Raw genomic sequence first — 24,838 nt, 5'->3', positions numbered from 1 at the left:
AAATAAGGCAATAACGAAAATATATCAAGCACTGGGATTTATTTCTTTTAGAGCAGAAAAGTATGGTATGTTATGCTAAACTTGTATTGAACCTTGGTTAGAATATACTTGAAGTATTGTGTACAGTTCTGTACCATGTTATAAAATAATCTGTAGAGACACCAGAGAAGATGTGAAACATAAATTTACAAGGATGGTAGCAAGAATACACGGTTATGGCTGTCAGGGAAGGATGATCAAGTTGGATGCCTTTTATCTCACAAAAAGAAGGCAGAAGAGTGACATAATGGAGTTATAAGTATTGAAAAACTTGAGAGAATAAATACAGAGAGGTTTTCCATGTCTAGGGAAGAGCAAAACTCGAAGCATTTTAAGTTAGTCAAAGTCAGCAGCAATAAACGTGCTGTGTTGCAGTGACTGTGTGTTCTACACTGCTTCTCAAGGTCAGTTTTGTTGAAAATTAATGGAACAAATTACAATGTTAGTACATAGTGCATTTACTGCTATCCACTGGTAATGAATATCAAAGCAAAAGCTCTTTATCCAGACAGCAATGAAAAGCTGAGACTCACTACCATACGTAGTAGTTAAAGAAAACAGTGCCGAGGTGTTTAAAATGGAGCAAGATAAATGCATATGGATAAAGGGAATATACTGACAGAATTTGACGGAGATGTCATAAATTCTGATAAACTGGGCTAAATACTTCTGTGCTATATATTCTGTTTAATAACATGGTGCGCCATTGTGCCAGCTTTCTTATTTGCTTGTTGTTCCCCAACACCCTAAATGACACAAGCATGATAAGTAGGGAGCTGGAATAATTTCCCAGAGATCTATGAGGACTGATGTGACTCCCAATTCAGAAAAGCTCAAGGCTTCTGCTTCCATTAGTCAGTGCTGTTTGACTCACTTATCATACACGTCAGGATAACTTGCAGACCCCAAGTGTGTCTGATGATCTGCCTGTATTCTCCTCAGCAATGTCAGGGCCATAGTTCCATAATCCAAGATCCCAGTTACATCAAGCTTTACTTCCACACCCTACATTTTTAGCGATCTTACTTCTACTCCACGTGTCAATTGTTCATTTAATTTGTTTATAATCCTTTAAGTAGCATCTTAACTGCTCAATAGAAGTGCAGGGTGAGTGAGTGATTACCAGTGCTGCCAGAAGCAGAGTTGACAATAAGGTTTCCCCATGGGCAGTGAGAGCATCAGGAGAAAATACAAATTTGATGTGCTGGAGGAGCATCCTACTTTAATCAACAACTTGACGGACTGAAGTAGAATCCTAGTGACAACACAGTCACTCTGTTTGACATCAGTGTCCATTAACCAAGGTGACGGGAAACTTTTCAGCCATATTCTGAGACAATACTGTAGGTTGCGAATGTAGACATTGAAAATTTGGCCAATTGTGTTATCTTCCCAGTATCGAATAGCTTTCTGATATTGTTTAGGCCGACACATGAAGAGCAACCACTTGGGTAAAATATCATGGAACTATCGGCATCCATGCAGTTGTTGCCTGAGAAGCAACATTGATGAAAGGAGAGGAAAGGATACTGAGAAGAACATATGTAAAAAATCATTTTAAAGAGCTTTATGGTGACAACTTTCTTGTTGCTCATCTTCTATTATTACAGTGCTGTCATTTCTATGAGGGGATAATACCAGGGGATTGAACACATGTAAGAATTGTGCAATACTGAAGTCGTAAACTCAGAGTGAAGCAAGCACAAACTTTGACCTGATACAGACTGTTTACTTGATTAGGAGACCTTGTGGAATCTGCTTGTAGGCTTCTTAAAAGATTGCAATCTTGAGACCAAATGTTTCCTGTAATTGATCTTTTAAAAAATGCAATCAAAAGAATCAGCAGGTACACAGACAGAGATTTTGCATCTGCCTAGAGGCACCAGTATGCATTGACCTACTGGTCTGTATTCAGAGATTATGGGCAATCTGCCAAAAGATACCAGATTACATTGATCAAGTTTTTTTTCCCACATAGAATTTCCTGGCCCAACCAGTGTTTATGTTTCATACAAACTGCCTCCCAATTCTGTTGGTTTAATCTCATCCAATCAACAGACCCTTTTAGGCTAAACAATTAATATAAAACCAAAAGTCAAGTACTCCTCAATCCCTTAATGTTAGTTAAACAAATGATCTGGCAATAGATTACTCTATAGCAACAGATTATCCTATCAGAGACATCTCCCCTCCCCCACCCTCCTGACAGAAGCTTCTTTTGTCTCTCCCAGTTCTGATAAAGGACCAGTTAATTTTGTTTTCCTTCCTACAAATAAGGCCTGACCTGCTGAGCATTTCCAGCATTTTCTGTTTTTATTTTAGATTTCCAGCATCTGCAGTTTTTCTGATTTTCACTATCTGGCATTATTATTTATTATGCTGCTTGTGAGAGTTTGCCAGGTACAAAATTAAACATTGTATTCCTTCCATTGTAACAGTGACTATTCTTCAAATGTAATTCATTGACTGTAGAGCACTTTACCATGTTCTAAGGTTACAAAAGACATTAGATAAATGCAAGCCCTTCTTCTTTCCTTCTGTTGTCTGTCCCATAGCTAAGGAAGAAGGCAGTTAAATAGGCACCATAGTATCCATTGTTTAGGTGCCAGATATAAACACAAATTTCAACAGGTAATGTCCAGGGTGCCACAGTGGTCAAGGAAGTGTGCGCATGTACCTGATAACTGCAGATAACATGCAGAGTGCGAAGGTCATGGTGCTAATCAATGAGATTTGATATTAGTGCTGCCATTTTCACACAGCCCACTCTACTTGACTTGTTTTTACTTCATAATGCTGAACATAATGTCAACTTCCTGGAGGAATTCAATGGCTCAATCTGCCAATCCTAGACTGCACTTGGTCTCACCAATGTAAAGGCGGTCACATCAAGAGCACCAAATGTAATGAAAGAAAAGTTGGAGGAGGTGCATGTTAATCTTTGCCTTAGCTTGAAGTGCTGTTTAGGTCCCTGGATGGTTGAGAGGGAGGAGGTGTAGGGACAAGTATTACACCTCCCATGGTTGCAGGGGAAAGTGCCTGGGGAGGGGGAGGGATGAGCAAACCAGGGACTCACAGAGAGAGTGGTCTCTGCAGAAATCAGAAAGGGGTGGGGAGGGGAAGATGTGACTGGTGGTGGGATCACATTGTAGCTGGTGGAAATGTTGAAGGATGATATTCTGGATGCATAGGCTAGTGGGGTAAAAGATAAGGACCAAGGGAACTCTATCCTGTTCTGTCTGGGGGGAAGTGGGGTAAGAGTAGAAGTGCAAGAAATGGAGGAGATGTGGGTGAGGGCTCTGTTAACCACACTGGGTGGGGGGGGGGGTGAGGGCACATTTCCTGAACATAGAACAGTACAGCACAAAACAGGCCCTTTGGCCCACAATGTTGTGCCGACATAGCTATTCCCTCCTGCCTACAGAATGCCCATATCCCTCTATTTTCTTCTCATTCATGTGTCCTGAAGTGAGTGAGGGGTGATATGTGGGAAGGAAGATTAGTTAAGCATATGCTAACTTTATCATTCCCTCCAGCAATAGCCACAGTGTCCTTTCCCATGAGGACCTGCTCCATCAGGTTAAGACGAACTGACATGCTCATCTCCCTCCAGTCTTTCCACCACCTCCTGTTGTCATAGAATTATAGAAAACTGCAGCACAGAAATGGGCCCTTTTGGCCCACCTCATCCATGCAGACCATGATGCCTATCTTCGCTAATCCCATTTGCCCACATTAGGCCCATATCCCACTATGCCTTTCCTATCAAAGTATCCGTCCAAATGTCTTTTAAACATTGCAAAGGCATCTGCCTCCACCAGCTTCTCTGGCAGCTCATTCCAGATATTCACCACCCTCTGCATGAAAAACCTACCTCTCAGATTTCTCCCCTTTCACCTTAAACCTATGCTCTTTAATTCTAGACTCCCTTTCCCTGGGAAAAAGATTCTGACTATCTGATCTATGCCTCTCATAATTTTATAAACTTGTATAAAGTCACCCCTCAGCCTCTTATGTCCCAGTGAGAATAAACCCAGGCTATCCAATCTCTCCTTATAACTACATTCCAGGCAATATCCTGGTGAATCACTTCTTCACTCTATCTGTGTGCCACCTTCTCCTGCAAGAAAGAGCTCGTTAGTGAGTGTCTGCAATATGTCTGCATGATGTTACTGTCATGGGTGGATAATTCTCATGTTGTGTGGGCTGAGTTATGGGTGAGGTTGGCAACACTTCTAATTACATGAGCGTGAGGTAAGGATTCGAAGGGCTGAGTTCTGATTGAAAAGATTGTTGAGAGTAGTAATGTTGCAGTGAATAGAACACTAGATTCTATTCCTGAAGTGCAGGAGAATGAGGGGAGATCTTATGGAGGTATACAAAATTATGAGGGGTATAGATAGGGTGAATGTATGCAGGCTTTTTCCCTGAAGGTTGGGTGAGACTAGAACTAGAGGACATAGGTTTAGAGTGAAAGGTGAAATGTACAAGGGGAATCTGAGGGAGAACTTCTTCACTCAGAGGGTGGTGTGAGTGTGGAATGAGCTGCCAGCAGAAGTGGTAGATGCAGGTTCAATTGTAACATTTAAGAGAGGTTTGGATAGGTACATGGATGGGAGAGATTTGGAGGGAAATGGTCCAGGTGCAGGTAGATGGGACTAGGCAGAAAATCAGATCGGCATGGACTAGATATGATGAAGGGCCTGTTTCTGTGCTGTAGTACTCTATGACTCTAGATGAGGCTAATGGTGGAATTGGTGAGATACACCAATTTGAAGAATGCACTCAGAATCTTCAATGACTCAGTTACTCTATTTTTACCTGCATTGCATCATCAATCTTGGAGCAAGATTCCTGACATTGACTTCCAAGACTACTACTACTCAATTCCTCTCAGTATATGTCTGAAAAAGAACAAGATCTGCAAACAATTCCGGAAGATGTAACTCAGAAGTATTCTGGTATAGTTTCCACTTGCCTTGTTAAATGCAGTTGAAAAATCATTCAAGCAGCTCGACATTATCCAGGACAAAATAACCTGCTTAACTGGCACCCCATCCACTACCTTCCATCCACCATCAGCACGTTGTGGCTTCTGCGTGTACCATCCACACAATGAAATTCACCAGCTCACTTTGGCCCTATTTTAATTAACACATTCTGAAACATTAATTCTGTGTTCCCCTCCACAGATACTGCCTAATCTATTGAGTATTTCCAGTGTTTTCTGTTTATGGTTCTATTAGGGCCACTGCTTATTTTCATGGAATTCTATTCTCTCTCACATGCCCTTCAACAGCAAATGAAAATTTAAAAAATTCTGCAGATGCTGGAAATCTGAAATAAAAACAGAAAATGCTGTCAACACCCAGCAGGTCCAGAACATTTTTAACAAGAGTTAACATTTCAGGTCCAGAACCCCTAACCAGACCTAATGTAGCAGTTAATGTAGAAATCAAGAACAGATTTTGTTGCTTTGTCTGTGTAATGTGCGACATGCCCAGCAGGCCATACAAAAACAAAAGAAAAAGAAAATAAAAAGAAAAAGAAAAAGGAAAAGAAAAGGAAAAGAAAAATAGATCAGTGTGGAATCAATCCATCAGTTGCTTCTACCCCATTGTCTTGTAGATATCAGAGGCATTTCTCCATTTCTTGCTGTGCTCCAACAAGTGTTCCCTCTTTGTTTCTCCAACTTCCATAATTACATTTGTATTACATTTGTTCCAGAATTGTGAATTTATTTTCCTTGCAGTGTCCAAGATAACACATTTGCTGCAAATCTCAGCATGGTCTAGATTTGTCAATGTGTTAGGTTCACGAGCGTCCTTGAAGTTGGTGACTGTTGGTTCCTCTCTAAAAGAGCTGCACAGCCTTGACCTAGCCATCCAAAAATGTAACTCAACTTTGCAAAAGTAGCTTGCATTGCATATTCAGGGAGTCTGGCTTGAACGTCATAACAATCACTGAGATAATCTTATAGCTGAGTGGTCACATGTTCTATTGTGCTTGATATTTCATATTTTTACATTTCCTTCCAACGTAGGAGACCATTTGTTGTATCGTATATGCCAGCTATCAAAGCAATCCCACCTATCCCATTCCTCCACTTATTTCCCTGTAACCTATTCTCTCACACATGCACATAAACACCCTCTTGATTCTCCTGCCACACATTTATACTGGGGTCAAATTATACAGCCTATTAAGCTACCAACCAGCAGGTATTAGAATGTGGAAGGAGACTTGAGCAGGCTGGGGAAAGCCAAGTGGTCACATGGAGATTGTGCAAACTCGTCACAGCCATCATTGGAGGTCAGATTAGGAACAGTCTCATTGAAGGCTTTGAGACAGCTGCTCTACCTGTAGCATCACTGTGCTTGTGGTTAAGGTGATAAATAATCATAAAACCATACACAAGATGTATCTATATTCACAATACAGTCTGCCAACACCCGGGACTTCACACCCATATTATCATTTACTCCGCCCACCACTTTGCATGATCATCACTGTTCTCTTCCTCCCCACCAGCATTTAATAGTTAGCATGCCAAGAGAAGTCACTGCTTTAGCAAAACTACTGGCTGATAATTGCAGAGTGTTCAGCTTTATTTGCAATTCTTCAAGCAATTTTAATTACAGATGGTATACCAACAATCCCTTGACATTCAGTGGCATTACCTCCCTAATCAATGTCCTGGATGTTACCATTAACCAAAAAATGAAACATCAATGTCACTATTACAAGGGCAGGTCAAAGGCTGCGCAATGAATGACTCACTTGAACAATGCCTTTCAACCACCTGTAAAATACAAATCAGGAGTGTTATGGAATAGTCTCCATGTGTTTAGTTGAAGGGAGTTGCATAAACATTCAAGAAATTTCACATTATCTACGACAGAACAGTCTGCTTGACTAACATTCCACCTGCCGCTTTAAGCAATAAATCCATCCACTATTTGTACAGGACACCACCGAGGAACAGCCTTCACCACATGGTCTCCAGCCATTCAAGAAGTTAATTCGCCATCACCTTCTCATGGGAAATTAGGAAAGGGTAATAAACAACATTATTGCCACATCACAAACATCCCAAAAATAAAACTGAAAATAGGATTTCACTTTCTGAATCGATCAAGTATCTTTGGAGACAGGGCAGTCTTCAGATTGAACTCACCTCCAAAGTAAAATTCTTGTTCTAAATCACCCCCTGAATGGTAAGCATGTTTTCTTTAAGCGTAAATCTTTTCTATTAAGCACTAATACCTCAATAAAAAAAATACAAAATTGAAGATGCTGAAATCTGAAACAAAAACAGTAAATGCTGGAAGAAAGCAGCATCTGTGTGAAAGAGTAACCAGTTAATCTTTCAGGTCAGGGAACCTTCTCCAGAACTGATCAGGATTCAGGAACTGAGAAGGGACTGCTTGAATGGCTGAGTTCTTCCAGCAATTTCTGTTTTAGTTTGATTTTGCAAATAACCCAGTGAAGTTCATTGTGTCTTCTGAATTAGATCCAATACAAAATAAGCCTCTAAAAGAAAAAAATGGGGAAAACTAGGTGGAAATAAAATAAGTAGGAACAAGGCAAAGAGTGCCCTGTTAAAGTTTACCTGCATCCTGCCATGGATACTCAGATCATACATTTTGCATTCACATCAGAGATTTTGAAAATGAATCTAATATTCTTAATTGAGAGTGATTTAGATTTAGGAATTTTCTGTTTAGCCTATTGCTCACCAGTTAAAACTTTCACTTAGATATGAAATAATAGTGGCAAGAGGATCAAATGTACAACAACAATCTGGTTAATAGCCGTCAGTCTGGATTCAGAAGGGAAAGATCCCATCTGATCAACTCTCTTAGCTACCTTAAGTATATGACAACCCACATGTATAGTGGTTTAACTTTACAATGTGGTGAACCTCACTTTCAAAAGTTAAAGCATGAGAGGCTATTTATTCAGTTCAAGACCATGGTTATTTATAATGCATTCCTCACATAGATCGCACTCGGTAAATGTAATTGCCTGAGGGACAATTTAGTAAATTGAATTTTTGATAGCCTTGAGTAAAATTCCAGAATATCTACCTACTCTCAGATCTTGTTTATTCAGCTCTGTTTAGTTAATTTTCACAGATGACATGTTCATGCTCTAAGCACTGCATATTGATCATTTTTGCCTGTACTATCATTTGTCATTCTTATATTGAACGACAGCTAATTTCAGAGAGTTGTAAAGGGATCTGTCACAGATGGTATCAAACATTTGCAGGTGAAACTGTAAGTAAACAATGGAAATAGTTCAGGTGCAGACCAAATATACTGTATATCAGTGAGGGGAAAAGATGAGGTTCATGGATGACTAAATATGTGAAGAGTCAAATGAAACAGAAAAAATGGGCTAAGATAAAAGTAAAGTTCCTTGTTCAGCAGAGAACAAAACTGAAGGCAAGAAGTCAGAGTTGAAGTTAAAAAAATCAAATAAAAAAGACAAAGGGAGTGCAAAGGAAGAGATAACAACATTACATGTGGTTTGGCTAGCAGCAATCTTCCCCTTGAATCAGAAGTTTGTGAACTTGTCCACTCTAGAATGAATTCTGAACAGTAAGCACTCGACTGACATAAGGGAGTGCTGCACTGTCCATCTGCACAGGTGAACATAAAAGTTCCCATGATAATATTTTAAAGAAGAGTTGGAGAGCTATCCCTGGTGGGAAAGACAATACTTATGTCTCAAATAACATTATTAAAAATCAGGTAATCACATTGCTATCACATAAAGTACTAAAATAATTCACATCTCTGGTGGCTAATATTAAATGAGTACGAGGGCATCAGTTATCAGTTGTAGTTATGTTCACTGGTTTGGTTCCACTGTGGAATCAGTTGTGTAGGCATGAATACAAACAGCCAACACTCTCAGATGCTTTAACAGTTATGAATCAAAAACTAATTTCTGCCTTGCTGGTTCTAGTAGCAAAAGGTTAATAAACAATGGATGGAGGTTTGAAGTAATTGGCAAAAGAACCAGAGGTGGCATGAAAATGTGCATGAAGCATATTGTTATGATCACAATTACTGCCTGTGTCCAACTTAGTCCAATGTGGCCTGTTTCAGTGATAACTAAAAGGGCAATTGGATAAATAACTGATGTGTAAACAATTAGAGAGCTATAGCAGAAAGAGCAGAGAAGCAATAGTGATTGAATAGGTCTTTCAACCAGCAAGAGCCTGATTGATCAAATGGGTTCTTTCAGTGTTGTATTTTCCTATAATTCTACATGTCTATGACTTTTTTTTTGAATAGCCAACACTTGTCCAATCATTTAGGCTCCTCACTGCATCACACCCCTCTCCCAAATTTCTTTCATGAAAACAACCTTAGTTCTACATCTCTCTCTCCTCATAACTTGAAAAGCAACATCTTGAAACTATTTATGTTGCTTTTCTTGGATCTCTTTTAAATGTGCCAGAAGCCTTTTAAAGGTAAAATGCTCAGAAGTAGAGAAAATAGGGGTAACTTGATAACTTAACACTCCTACTGATAGAACTCAAATAGAACACAGACTGGACTACAATTTTATGACAGTGGCTGTGGATGTAGATTGCCCAATTTACTCTAAAATTTCAAATGCAGCCGTGCCAACAGTATTCATTATTTTTTATTAAAAATAAATTCCACATTTATCTGATAATCCTTGTTTACTGGAAGCCTTCAAGTGATTGATCAATAAATCACTTAAAAATCTTTTTCCTCTCCAGTTACACAAAACACTATCAATTTTCTGTTGTCCCTGATAATGTAACTCCCTGTACCTGGGTTTCCTACTAAATCATGCACTACAGAGGCCCTTTAGTAACATCTTTTCTTTCAGGCCAAAATTTATCTCTGCCATATTAAAATAGATTATATTATCAATTATATCAATTATTTGTGGGACCCTGCCACTTACAAATTGATTACCATGTTTGCTAACACTATAATGGGAGTAGGGGAAGTAACTGGTCTTAAAAAAATTGACTATGAACTGCTTTAGAATGCTCTGAGAATATGAAACATGCTTTATGGATGGAAGGTGATACTCTACTGTTTACTTTTTGCAGTAAAATTAGAAACAAAATCAAAATTAAGTCATTGAGTGCTAACACAATACTACAAGAAATCTAATTACTAATGGTACAGAATATATTGGTGAAAACTGCTACACATTTCTATTAACAAACTAAATATCTAAACATAAGAATGCTTAGACAGCGAAAAAGGAATATGACAGAAGATAATCAGTCTTCAAAAGATTTTGGAACTTCCTTATCAGTTTCCTGTAAGTAAGCCATTTTCAACAAGTAGTCTGCAGATATCACTGATTTTATCGTGCAGAAATCTATTCAAGTTTTCCCCTTTAGGCTTGCATAATACTGCAATAAAATTTAACCAAATATTCAAACAAAACTTCAGACTGGTAATAGATTTTCCAAGAAGGTTTATCACAACAGATCATCAGTTGCAACAGACAAGCTGTCTGTAATTAAATCTACTTACAGCCCCTGACACTTGAGAAGCACTCTCAAATTCTTCTTCATCTTGCACCACTCGTTCCTCCCCCAGCAATGGAGCTGTTCCAAGAGAATACATAACTCATTTCTAGAAATCACATTAACTTTTTGCAATAATTAATCTCAAAGTATGATCATAAATATTTGGGTTAAATATATAAGACGCAAGTGGATTCTTTTGAAAATATTTCACAATTGACTTTAGAAATCACTCTTTTCCAGTTCTGCTTGTGCCATCTTTCAAATGTCCATGTGGTTCATTTACTTTTCTTTCTCTAGCAAATGTTAGGTGCCTCAGACCCTCCTTTTACCAGAGCAAACCTGTAACACAGTTGTGATATGGAATGGCCTGAGTAAAATGACAGATGGTTCATTGGAACTACCCCAATCACAATATACCAAGGTAATCTTCAACCAACAAAGCACACCAATATGTCAATAACTATGTTTACAAGCAATACAAATTAGTACCAGCACCTTCAAATCATTAAAAAAATTGCCGATGTACTGACGTGAGAGAGTTGTCCTATTGTTCCTTTACTATTCTGTTTGGATGTGAATTAACTAACTTATTTCAGAACCTGAAAATCACCCCCATTCAATCTAATTTACCTGAGGTAATCTTTCATAAAATATATTCATAATGTTTCTATTTTTTTGTCCAATTTCAGCACATTTTAACTTCCAATATAATAGCTGATCTTTCTAATACAATAATATACTCACTGTTTCTATTTTAAGAGTCGAGTAATGATCAGTGATATTGATCAATACCAGTAATGTAAAATATACAAACAGAAATCAGAGTCAGCTTTACATCTCATTTATTTTTTTCCACCTATTGTTTTCCAAACGGAAATAAATTGTTGATGCATGATGTAAAACCACCTGCTGATTCGCTGTTGTCCATTTCACACTACTAATGTTGACCCATTTCAACCCCAACTATACCATGAAGCAAATATAACAGTGGAGCATCTGGACAGTAACGACACCTACTTTAGACTATTGTTTATTGACTACAGCTCCACCTTCAATACTATAATTCCAAGCAAACTCATCTTCAAACTCCTAGACCTGGGAATCAACACTTCCTTATGCAACTGGATCCTTGACTTCCTGACCAACAGACCACAATCAATGAGAATAGGCAGCAACACCTCCACCACAATTATTCTCTGCACTGGTGCCCCACAAGGCTGCATACTTAGTCCCCTACTCTACTCCCTATACACTCATGACTGCGTGACCAGATTCTGCGCTAACTCCATCTACAAGTTTTCAGATGATACCACTGTAGTGGGCCTTATCTCAAATAATGATGAGTCAGAGTACAGGAAGAAGATAGGGAGCCTAGTGACATGGTATCATGACAACAACCTTTGCCTCAATGTCAGCAAAACAAAACAGCTGATCGTTGACTTCAGGAAGGGGAGCAGTGCACAGGCTCCTGCTAACATCAATGGTGCTGATGTCGAGAGGGTTGAGAGCTTCAAGTTCCTAGGAGTGACCATCACCAATACCCTGTCCTGGTCCAACCACATAGATGCCACGGCCAAAAAAGCTCACCAGTGCCTCTATATCCTCAGGAGGCTAAAGAAATTTGGCATGTCCCCTTTGACCCTCACCAAATTTTGTCAATGCACCATAGAAAGCATCCTATCTGGATGCACCACGGTTTGGTATGGCAACTGCTCTTCTCGTGACTGCAAGAAACTTCAGAGAGTTGTGGACACAGCTCAGCACATCACAGGAATGAGCCTCTCCTCCATGGTCTGCACTTTGTGCTGCCTCAGTAAAGCAGCCAGCATAATCAAAGACCCCACCCACCCTGGACATTCTCTCTTCTCCCCATCAGGCTGAAGATATAAAAGCCTGAAAGCACATACCACCAGGCTCAAGGACAGCTTCTATCTCACTGTTATAAGACTATTAAACGGTCCCCTAGCATGATAAAAAGGACTCTTGACCTCACAATCTACCTCGTTATGGCATTGCACCTTATTGCCTACCTGCACTGCACTTTTTCTGTAACTGCAACACTTTATTCTGCATTCTGTTATTGTTTTTCCTTGTACTAACTCAATGCACTGTTGCAATGAATTGATCTGTATGGATGGTATGCAAGGCAAGTTTTTCTCTGTACCTCAGTACATGTAACAGTAATAATAATAAAAAAAATACTATGTGTATATATATATATATATATATATATATATATACATATATATATATATACACACACACACACACAAAATGCAGAAAATATTAAGCAAGTCAGATAACTGCCTAACCTACTAAATATTTCCAGCATTTTCTGTCTGCAATTCAGATTTCCAATATTTTTCCTTTTGTAACACTTTAAATTTAATGTTCAGATCTACATGTATTTAAAGGGATGGTTAAAATTAAAACATCAAAGTGATCTGTACCTTTCAAGTTACCTTTCAATTTCACAAAGACTGATAGTCTTCCAAACTGACTGGGTAAAAATTAATGTTGTTGAGGTTGTGGATAATGGCTGCAATCTACAGTGACATTACTCCTTTAAGAATATATGCGGCAGATTGTTGTCCGCCTACCCCAGGGTCATACTGTTTATTCCAGTGTGTTCCCCAGCACAGTCTTCTGCTGGGGGCCTAGCTCCCTGCAATTTGTTATGGCTGAGAGCAGCAAAGGCAGTCCATTAAACTCACAGAAGCACTGTGACAATTGCTGAGTCTCACAGACTGTCAAAACTGTCAGCAGTGGGATCATTTGAACGTATCTTTGACATTCAAACATTCAGTAACACTTAGAGCAAATTAAGAAATAAAGATTTCTTAAACAACATATACTTGCTAAACCACACACAACAAATCAATTAAAATATGGAAACTAACTTAAATAAATTATTTTTAAAAAGCTACTGACTTTTTCCCAGTAGCCAACTTTTCTCACTCATTTGAACTGTGCTTCTGCCAGGTTAAACTCACTGGGTGACATCCCAGCCTGAGAGCTGAGAGACTTATAGCAGGTCACCAGAGCTGCACTGGGGCAGCTGTGGCTAGTGGCAGCAACCAGATGGACATGCTGACACTGATTTCAACTGCTGCCAGTGCTGAAATCTGAAACTCTTGTGTCACATGTATTTCTGAAAGAGCAGCTGGCAGCTATCTTAGGGTAAGAAGTGAGCTAAACACTGATAATTATGAGGAAAGAAAGTGAGGTTTCCCTGTTTCTTTGGTTAAGGAAGTAGTCAGTTCATCAGGTGCACAGGGCTTAGGAAAAATATGGAGATCCAATTTGTCAGATAGGGATTATTTTTAAGTTGCCCTAGGGTTTCATGCATTTGATTCTTAGGACAGGGTATGTGTGCCGGAGGTGGGTGGACAAGGAGATGAGAACTGGAGCTCCTGGGCTACAATTTCATTGTCTTGGAATATTGCTCGCTGGGTGCCCAGGACAAGCCTTCCCAGTAAAACATGGCCTGTTTCTGGACATACACAATGAGACAGCTCCAAGGGTGAAGACATGCAGGGAAATTAACCTGATCCATTTCAGGATCTTTAAAGACAATTGAAGCTAAACTGCCTCAACAGGAAGAAGCTTTGGCAATGGAGGAGTGGAAATATGTTCAGATATTCTTCCCTTCAGTTAATAATTGATGCTATCATGGGGAATACACCATAATGTTTGCCAGAGGTAGAGCATCCTCAATGAACTGTTCTGTTCGACAGCAGGTTAGGTAGGGAAGAAACCCATTTACTTGAGAATCAGAAACAGAAATCCAAAATTTACAAATTTATGGACTTACAGTCAATAGTAAGGAAATTAACTACAAATAACAAACTTCAATTACAAGATTAAAATATATGTGCAGAATGAACATGTTAACGGCAAATGAATTTCAATATCAGGAAAGATCATGGTATGCATTTTTTTATATAGGGAGAATAAGAAGGCAACTACTCATTGGAAATAAAGGGAAAAAGGCACAAAGCAACGTCTAGGCTCAAATACACAACTCCTTAAAAATAGCAGCACAGGTCAAGAAAGTCAATTCATTCCATACTCAAAAGCATGAATGTTATGATAAACATGCAAAGGTTTGGTTGGATGTGTAGCGGCTGCTACCGCGATGTGAAAGCAAGACACTAGTCGGTGGGCTACAGAACAAAAACTGATTTATTTTCCCGCCTTGCGCGGGCCTTTTAAGAGGAAAGGTCCCCGCCCACCGAAAGCAGAAATGACGTATGCGCTACGTCATCAAACTTTTCCCGCGCATGGGTTCTCCCCGTCGCTCAGGGAAGACGAAGGCCCAACACCATCTTGGGCCTCGCCGCTCCGACAACGCGCGACCTGACCACCAAGCCGGTTTGCTTGCTCAGACGGTGAGTCACTACACAAACCCCAACCCCCAGAACCGGCAATACGGTCCCCAAGGTTCACGGGCTGTGCTAGCCGTTGTTTAGGAGGTCAGCCTCTGCATCGCAGTGTTGGGACCTCGACCAGTTGTTGTAGATCTAAATGGGCCGGTTTGAGGCGGTCCGTCATGAAGACCTCTTCCTTGCCCTCAATGTCCAAAATAAAGGTGGAACCATTATTCCTGATGACCCGGAACGGCCCCTTGTATGGTCATTACAACGGTGCTCGGGGTGTGCCCCTGCGGACGAAAACGAACTTACAGTCTCGTAGTTCCTTGGGTTCACAGGATGGGGTTTGACCATGCCACAAAGTGGGAATCGGTGCCAAGCTGCCAAGCCTCTCGCGCAGTCTTTCCAGGACTGCTGTGGGTTGTTCCTCTTGGCCCCGAAGGGCGGGTATGAAATCCCCTGGGACGATCAGTGGCTCCCTGTACACGAGTTCAGCTGACGAAGCGTGGAGATCTTCCTTGGGGGCAGTGCGTATGCCGAGCAGGACCCAAGGCAGTTCGTCGACCCAGTTAGGACCCTTCAGGCGGGCTATCAGGGCTGATTTTAGATGGCGGTGGAAATGTTCCACCAACCTGTTTGATTGAGGGTGGTAGGCCGTGGTGGTGTGCAGCTGCGTCCCTAGCATGTTCGCTAATGCAGACCAGAGGCTGGAGGTAAACTGGGTGCCCGTCTGAAGTGATGTGGGCTGGAACACCAAAACGTGAGATCCAAGTTGCGAGCAGCGCCCGGGCGCAGGAATCAGCCGTGATGTCGGACAGAGGGGTTGCCTCTGGCCACCCCGTGAACCGGTCCACGATGGTAAGAAGGTACCGGGCTCCTCTTGAAACTGGCAGAGGACCAACGAGGTCGATGTGGATGTGGTCAAACCTTCTACGGGTAGGCTCGAACTGCTGTGGCAGGACCTTGGTGTGTCATTAGATTTTTGATGTCTGGCAGTGCGAACAAGTCCTGGCCCACTCATTGACCTGTTTGCGCAGGCCATGCCAGACGAACTTGCTGGCGACCAGTCGAACAGTTGATCTGATGGACGGGTGCGCCAACCCATGTACCGAGTCGAAAACGCGTTTCCGCCAGGCTGCAGGAACTATAGGGCAGGGTTGACCTGCTGCGATGTCGCAAAGGAGGGTCCGCTGACCTGGACCGACTAAGAAATCTTGGAGCTGCAGGCCCGAGATTGCGGTTCTGTAGCTGGGCAGCTCGTCGTCGGCTTGCTGTGCGTCAACCAGGGCCGTATAGTCAACACCCAGGGACAGGCTGTGGATGGTGGGTCTGGAAAGCGCGTCAGCAACGACATTATCCTTTCCGGAGACATGTTGGATATCCGTTGTGAATACGGAAATGTAGGACAAATGTCGCTGCCGACGAGCTGACCAGGGATCAGAGGCCTTGGAGAAGGCAAAGGACAAAGGCTTATGGTCAGTGAAAGCAGTGAAAGGCCTGCCTTCTAAAAAGTACCGGAAATGCCTGACCACCAGGTACAGCGCTACAAGTTCCCAATCAAAAGCGCTGTATTTCAGTTCGGGTGGTCTAAAGTGCCTGTTGAAAAATGCCAAGGGTTGCCAACAGCCTTCGATTAGTTGTTCCAGTACTCCACCAACTGCGGTGTTGGATGCGTCCACCCTGAGGGTGGTTGGGACGTCTGTCCTAGCGTGTACCAGCATCACGGCATCTGCCAGGGCGTCCTTGGCCTTAATGAAGTCAGCTGCAGCCTCATCGTTCCAGGCGATGTCCTTGCCCTTGCCAGACATCAGCGAGAACAAAGGGTGCATGATACGGGCTGCTGCAGGGATGAACCGATGGTAAAAGTTGACCATCCCCAGGAATTCCTGCAGGCCTTTGACCATATTGGGACGGGCAAAATGGCAGATAGCGTCTACCTTGGCGGGTAGGGGTGTTGCTCCTTCACTGGTGATTCTGTGGCCGAGGAAATCGATAGAGTCAAGTCCGAATTGGCACTTGGCCGGGTTGATAGTGAGGCCGAAATCACGGAGACGGGAGTACAGTTGGCGGAGGTGGGAAAGGTGTTCTTGGCAGTCACAGCTGGTGATTAGTATGTCATCTAAGTAAATGAACACGAAGTCCAGATCTCGGCATACCGCGTCCATCAGCCGCTGGAAAGTCTGCGCGGTGTTCTTAAGGCCGAACGGCATTCGAAGAGGCCAAATGGAGTGATAAGTGCAGTTTTGGGGACGTCGTCAGGGTGGACCGGGATTTGGTGGTACCCCCGGACGAGGTCCACCTTGGAGAAGATGTGGGCCCCGTGTAGGTTCGCCGCGAAGTCCTGGATGTGAGGGATGGGGTAGCAGTCTGGGGTGGTGGCATCATTCAGCCTGCCGTAGTTGCCGCAGGGCCTCCACCCGCCCGTGGCTTTGGGGACCATGTGCAGGGGGGAGGCCCAGGGGCTGTCTGACCTGCGAACGATCCCCAAGCTCCTCCATGCGGCGGAACTCTTCCTTTGCTAGGCGGAACTTGTCTGGAGGTAGTCGTCGTGCTCGGGCATGAAGGGGTGGCTCTGTGGTAATGATGTGGTGCTGCACCCCGTGTTTGGGCATCAAATTTGTAAACTGAGGTGCCAAAACTGATGGGAACTCAGCTAGGAGCTTGGTGAACTCGTTGCCAGACAGGGAAACGGGGTCCAGGCGCGGGGCTGGTAGTCTGGCTTCTCCCAGGGGGTAGGTTTGGAAAGTTCTGGAGTGCACTAGCCGCTTCCATTGCAGGTCGACTAACAGGCTGTGGGCCCAAAGGAAATCTGCTCCCAGGAGTAGCCGGGCGACGGTGGCAAGGGTAAAGTTCCAGGTAAAACGGCTGTCGCCGAATTGTAATTGAACTGTATGGGTACCGAAAGGCCGTATCATTGTGCCATTTGCGGCATTGAGTACAGGACCTTGTTGCCTGTTACGAGTGTCGCGGCCAGTCAGGGGCAAAATACTGACCTCTGCTCCAGTATCGACAAGGAAACGATGCCCGGACTGCTTGTCCCGAACGAATAGGAGGCTGCGTTGGCGGCCAGCCGCCGTAGCCATCAGCGAAGGGTGGCCCTGGCATTTCCCTGAAACTTGCAGGGTGGGCGGCATCAACGGGCCTCCGCGCCCCAGCTCTGATGGTAGAAACACAGCTGGTCGCCAGTGTCGTCGTCTGTGTTTCTGGGGTGTGGTCACACGGTTGCTGGGACTGGTTTAGGTAGGCGTTGGGCTCGCGGCCTGGCAATTTGGCCGACGGATGACCCGCTCTCACGTTTGGCCTTCCACAGGACATCTGCCCGGGCAGCTACCTCACGTGGGTTTCTGAAATTGGCATCAGCCAACAGCAGGTGAATGTCATCGGGTAGTTGTTCGAGGAAGGCCAGTTCGAACATTAGGCAAGGCTTGTGTCCCTCAGCCAAGGCCAGCATCTCGTTCATTAGGGCCGATGGGGATCTGTCCCCCAGGCCGTCGAGATGAAGCAGGCGGGCAGTGCGCTCACGATGGGAGAGACCGAAGGTCTGAATAAGAAGGTCTTTGAAAGCCAGGTACTTATTCTCCTCTGGAGGAGACTGGATGAAGTCTCCGACCTGGGCGGCTGTCTCCTGGTCCAGAGAGCTGACCACATGGTAGTACTTCGTGGAGTCAGAGGTGATCTGCCGTAGTTGGAAATGTGCTTCAGCCTGGTCGAACCAGACGCTGGGCCGAAGTGTCCAAAAGGTGGGCAGCTTGAGTGCCACTTGCATTGTCGTCCATTGTGCGGGTCCAAAATCCGTTTGGACCGTCGGGGTCACCAATGTAGCGCCTGCTACCGCAACGTGAAAGCAAGACACTAGTCGGTGGGCTGCAGAATAAAAACTGATTTATTTTCCCGCCTTGCGCAGCCCTTTTAAGAGGAACGGTTCCCGCCCACCAAAAACGGAAATGACGTATGCGCTACGTCATCAAACTTTTCCCGCACCTGGGTTCTCCCCGTTGCTCAGGGAAGACAAAGGCCCAACACCATCTTGGGCCTCGCCACTCCGATGACACGCGACCCGACCACCAAGCCGGTTCGCTTGCTCGGACGGTGAGTCACTACAGATGATATTTAGAGTACTTTTCACAATCTGGTTTCCATATTTTAATGCAAGGATATAAAGGCACTGAAGAAAATGCATAAAAATTATTAGTTGATGTATAATAAGACAAGCTCTTTTTTTGATCAAAATGTAGAGTTGCAGAAAGTTGCATGATTTCACTAGGAAAAGTTTTCATATTTCCTCTGATACTCCTGAATTTAGTTTAACTTAAGGACAAATGGTTAAAGGATTCCATTTGTATGTTCTATGTTCAATATGCCACTTTCTAATTAGGTCTACTTCCTTGTTGCAGTTACTGAAAACTAGAAGTTTTTTAGTCCTAGGTATTAACACAAGTCACTGATTTGCACTATAGATGATCCAGTTGGATGTTCAGTTCAGCGTGACTGAGCATCAAGATCCAACAGTGTTTTTCTAGCAATTGTATACGTATGTTTATCCTTGGGCACAAGGGATAGCAATTATATGGTCACAGTGAACGTTTCAGCATGCTGGAGCATAAAACAGAGAACTCATTAGAATACTTCCAACAGTTACATTATTTAATTAATTTCAATTCCTGTTGTGTCAGCGGGGCTTACTTTAGCAATCTTACCTCTGAGTCAGAAGGTCATGGGTTTAAATCCCACTCCATAGATTTAAGGTATAATCTAAGCTGATGACCCACTGCAACATTGAAAGAATGAGGATTGCAATCATCTTTCAAGGAAAATCAGGCTCTTACCTCCAAAAATGCACAAATCCAATTATCAGTCCTGGCTCTGTTCCCAGGCACTTTACTTGGACATATTCCCCATCCAACTGCAGCTTTTGGAGGGGCTATCTTATGTATTTAAATGTTTAAACATTGCTATCTCAGTGGATGTAAACTTTGAAGAAGTAATGGATCTGCTGGTATTGAGTTGATTTTGATGATACATTCATTCATGCCCATCATCTCAAATCGCAAGATCTGTGGAATCCAACATTCTATAAACTCACGATTTTAACATGATCAAAATAGACTTGAGGTGCCACTTCAACATTTATTTTTTACCTTGTAATTTGAAATGCACTGACATTTCCCACTCAGGATATTGAGTTAGTATTGTAGTCAGGTTCAGATTTTGTTCTTTATTGAAGAAGGCCACTATCATATTTCACCCCCTATATTTTTTTTAAAATATTGAAATGTTCTTACTTACAAGCTGCACAGAGGTTAGGGACTGCTTGTTCAGGGGAATGCGACATCTGTGTTCCATCATCAGATTCTTCCATTAAACTATCTCCCTGGAATCTAGACAAAACAGTACAACTATTTACTAATTTTGTGCTGAGTTTTGCAATGCTTTAGAAAATTATCAGACCTAATGTTTAACAATACCACTGTACTTTAAATAGCTGCCTTTAAAGCATAGATTGTACAGAGTGAATAAAAATGATTTTGACCGGTGAAAAATTACGTACCATTCCAACTTATTTTCAGCAACACACACAAAGTGCTGGAGGAACTCAGCAGGTCAGGCAGCATCTATGGAGGGAAATTAACAGTCGACGTTTCGTGTCGAAACCATCACCTGCCAGAGTATGCTCCTCCCCCTCCTCCGACCTTCTTATTCTCGCTTCTGCCCTCTTCTTTTCCAATTCTGATGAAAGTTCTCAACACAGAACGTCGACTCCATGGATGCTGCCTGACCTGCTGAGTTCCTCCAGCATTTTGTGTGTGTTGATCCAGATTCCAGCATCTGCAGAATTTCTTGTGTCTCCAACTTATTTTCAGCTAAGTATGGAGATTCATGCAAAAATACGGTAAGAAACTAAATCATAAACATGGGCTGATTGATCATTACTGTATAGTAATCTGAATTCACAGAAAATTTGCATATAATAATGATATACATACATCTGAACTATATATTAGGTTTTTCAACAAAGCATAACGCCATCTGATAGCAATCCTGTTTGCAAATACTTAAGTTCTTAACAACTCAACAGATTTTTTCAATTCTAGTTAAATGATGCATTAATGGAAATCCCAAAGTTCCCCTCAGTTTTTAAATGACAAAGAATGGTAACAGTTTTACTGTAATCACAAACACAAAATATGGGTCATTATTGAAAACTCCTTAACATCCAGCATATTTGGCAGAACAGCAGAGATGGGCAGAGTGACAAATAAGACGTTTAAAACAAAGCTACAGAGGTTCTTCATTGATAGAATCCCAACTGCAAAATTTTCCAGAAAATAGTTAGTGTTGAATTAATGGGTCATTCTCATTCGTACTAAAGAGTATTCCTTTCATCTGAATCTAAGGAATTAGATGTCGATGAACCGCATGTAAAAGTGGATGTATTTTATTGTTCCACAGTAATCAGTGCAAAAACCATAGAAGATCCATGTGAAGATGCAAGTACAACCCTATTTCTGGCTCAAAATCCCTGCGCAAAATGTAATGGGAAGAAAAACAGAACTAATATTGTCTACAGTCAATACTCTCAACTGTACCCAATCCCCAGGCTCCAGCAGGTCTGATTATCTGCACCTCAGAGCAAGGGTGACATTGATGGCTAAAGTCACTTTCCCTGCCCCTGACCATCCCAGACCCTTGCTCATGCTCTTGCCTGATGCATGGGGAGAGTGCAGACAATTAGGAAGAAGGGATAGATTGGAGGTAGTCTTTTGAAGATTTTTAAGACAACTGCAAAGAAAGTGCTCAAAATCTTGACATTCCTTACTGGCATAGAGATTGGGATTGTCCTGGTGCCACATTTCAGTATCAGCCACCCATATCCTCACAAACTCAGTCACACTGATTTGAATTCAGCAATGAGCGAACGATAATCATTGATATAACACAGAGGGGGACTTCTTCGCTCAGAGGGTGGTGCGAGTGTGGAACAAGCTGCCAGTGGAAGTGGTAGATGCAGGTTCAATTGTAACATTTAATAGAGGTTTGGACAAGTACATGGACGGGAGGAGTTTGGAGGGATATGGTCCAGGTGCAGGTTGATGGGATAGGCAGAAGATCAGGTCGGCGTGGACTAGATGGGCCAAAGGGCCTGTTTCTGTGCTGTAGTACTTTATGACTCTATTAAGTTGAAACATTCTGATTCTGCCAGTAGTAATCCAGATCTTTCCTCCTCACCACAGTACTCATGTGTACATGAGCGCTCAACAGACCCCCCAACACAATAAATCCTTGGAAGAACTGATTTCTTACAGGACTATTGCAAGACTGTGTACCAGCTCAGATACTCTCATTTTAGTGGGTCCAGATAGAAAAAAAAAGTCAAATGTTGACTCATAATTCACACCAAGTGAGCAAGAGCAGATGATAATCACAGGGACAATAGTGGATGGTCCATGCCTTAAATCACAGCCATCTTCAAGCTCTGATCAGCTGTACATAAATAGTATAACTCAATAGGTTGATGATGAACAGGATAATAGAGGGCCCTACTCTTAGGGAATGAGGTAGGGCAGGTAACTGAAGTGGCAGTCAGGGAAGCACTTTGGCTCCAGTACCATAATTCTATTAGTTTTAAGATAGTGATGGAAAAGGATAGGACAGGTCCACGGGTTAGGGTGCTAAACCGGAGCAGGGCTAATTTTGGGGGAATTAGGCAGGATCTAGCAAAGATCGATTGGGTGAGCCTTTTCGAAGGGAAAGGGACAAATGGCAAATGGGAGGCTTTTAAGAGTGTGATATAAAGAGTCCAGGAGCAGCATGTTCCTGTTAGGGTGAAGGGTAAACCTGGCAAGTTTAGGGAACCTTGGCTGACAAGAGATATTGAGGCTCGGGTCAAGAAAAAGGAGGCAAACATTGAGTTTAGGAGGTTGGGGACGACTGAATCCCTTGATAACTATAAAAAGATTAAGAATACTCTTACGAGGGAAATCAGGAGGGCAAAGAGAGGATATGAGATGGATCTAGCAGGTAAGGTTAAGGGAGATCCCAAGAGGTTCTACAGCTACATCAAGAGTAAAAGAGTGGCTAGGGAGAGAGTAGGTCCCCTTAGAGATCAGCAGGGCTGCCTATGTCTTGATCTGCAGGAGATGGGTGGGATTTTTAATGAATATTTCTCCTCTGTGTTTACTGAGTATAAAATCATAGTTGCTCAAGAGATAAGGGAAACTAGTGGAGATGTTTTGGAGAACATTTGTATTACCAGGGAGGAAATATTTGCAGCCTTACAGTGCATTAAGGTGGATAAATCCCCAGGGCCTGACCGAGTGCATCCTAGGACTTTGTGGGAGGCTAGAGGAGAAATTGCAGAGTCCCTTGCAGAGATCTTTGCTTCACCATTAGCCACTGGTGAAGTCCCCGAAGACTGGAAGGTGGCTAATGTTGTTCCATTGTTCAAGAAAGGTAGCAAGGACGAGCCAGGGAACTACAGGCTGGTCAGCCAAATGTCAGTAGTGGGGAAGTTACTGGAGGGAATTCTGTGGAACAGGATCTACCGATATTTGGATAGACAGAGTCTGATGAGGAGGAGTCAGCATGGCTTTGTGCGTGGAAAGTCATGCTTGACGAAGCTTTTGGAGTTGTTTTGAAGAGGTAACCAAAAAGGTAGATGAGGGTAGGGCAATGGATGTTGTCTATTTGAACTTCAGCAAGGCCTTCGACAAGGTCGCACAAGGCTGGTCTAGAAGGTTAGATCCCATGGAATTCAGGGAGAGCTAGTTAGGTGGATTCAAAATTGGCTCGGAGGTAGGAAGCAGAGGGTGGTGGTTGAAGGTTTTTTCTCGGAATGGAAGTCGGTGACTAGTGGTGTGCCGCAGGGGTTGGTGTGGGGACCCTTGTTTTTCGTTATTTATATAAATGATTTGATTGCGAATGCACACAGCTTGATCAGTAAGTTTGCAGATGACATGAAATTGGGAGGAGTTGTTGATTGTGAAGAAGGTTATCATAGATTACAGGGGGATCTTGATCAGTTAGGGAAGTGGGCCAAGGAGTGGCAAATGGATTTCAGTACAGATAACTGTGAGATGATGCATTTTGGAAAGTCAAGCCAGTGTAGGACTTCTACTATGAATGGTAGGGCACGATGGAGTGTAATGGAACAAAGGGACCTTGGTGTACAAGTGCATAGTTCATTGAAAGGGGCATCACAGATAGACAGAGTGGTGAAAAAGGTGTTTAGCACGCTGGCCTTCATCAGTCAGGGCCATGAGTACAGGAGTTGGTACATTATATTGCAGTTGTATAAGTCGTTGGTGAGGCTGCACTTGGTGTACTGTGTACAGTTTTGGTCACCCTGTTACAGGAAAGACGTGGTTAAACTGGAAAGAGTACAGGAGAGCAGATTTACGAGGATGTTGCCAGGACTAGAGGGCTCGAGTTATAGGGAGAGGCTGGCCAGGCTAGGTCTTTATTCCTTGGAGCATAGGAGAATGAGGGGTGATCTTACAGAAGTTTACAAAATCATGGGGGACATAGATAAGGTGGATAGGAGCAGTCTTTTCCCCAGGGTAGGGGAGTCCAAAGCTAGGGGGGGCATAGATTTAGGGTGAGAGGGGAAAGATTTAAAAGGACTTGAAGGGCAACTTTTTCACGCAGAGAGAGGTGAGTAAATGGAACGAGCTGCCAGAGGAAGTGGTTGAGGCAGGTACAGTAGTATCATTTAAGAAGCACTTGCATAGGTACATGCAGGGGCAGGGCTTTGAGGGATATGGGCTTTAACAGGAATTACACTCAAGGCACTCCCACTTCTTGCCCTTTGACCTCCACCCCACTCAGTCAACAGCACACATGTTCTCTCATCGCTTAAATTCTGCAGATATACAGGTAGCATGGTCTTTGG

The 24,838-nt window shown here is 42.7% G+C and overlaps 1 protein-coding gene across 1 annotated transcript in view; it reads right to left on the bottom strand.

The window, feature by feature from the left end:
- c9h8orf34 (chromosome 9 C8orf34 homolog) overlaps positions 1-24,838 on the bottom strand; it is a 274,725-nt gene that overhangs the window by 50,162 nt on the left and 199,725 nt on the right. The window contains exons 9-10 of the mRNA XM_052023371.1: positions 20,236-20,327; positions 10,581-10,654 (exon numbers count right to left, since the gene is read on the bottom strand). Of these exons, the coding sequence (XP_051879331.1) occupies positions 10,581-10,654; positions 20,236-20,327 (166 nt within the window). The remainder of the gene's footprint in view (positions 1-10,580; positions 10,655-20,235; positions 20,328-24,838) is intronic.

This window comes from Pristis pectinata, chromosome 9 (genome assembly GCF_009764475.1).
Source record: "Pristis pectinata isolate sPriPec2 chromosome 9, sPriPec2.1.pri, whole genome shotgun sequence".
Taxonomy (NCBI): domain Eukaryota; kingdom Metazoa; phylum Chordata; class Chondrichthyes; order Rhinopristiformes; family Pristidae; genus Pristis; species Pristis pectinata.
This window is presented reverse-complemented; position numbering and strand designations above follow the sequence as displayed.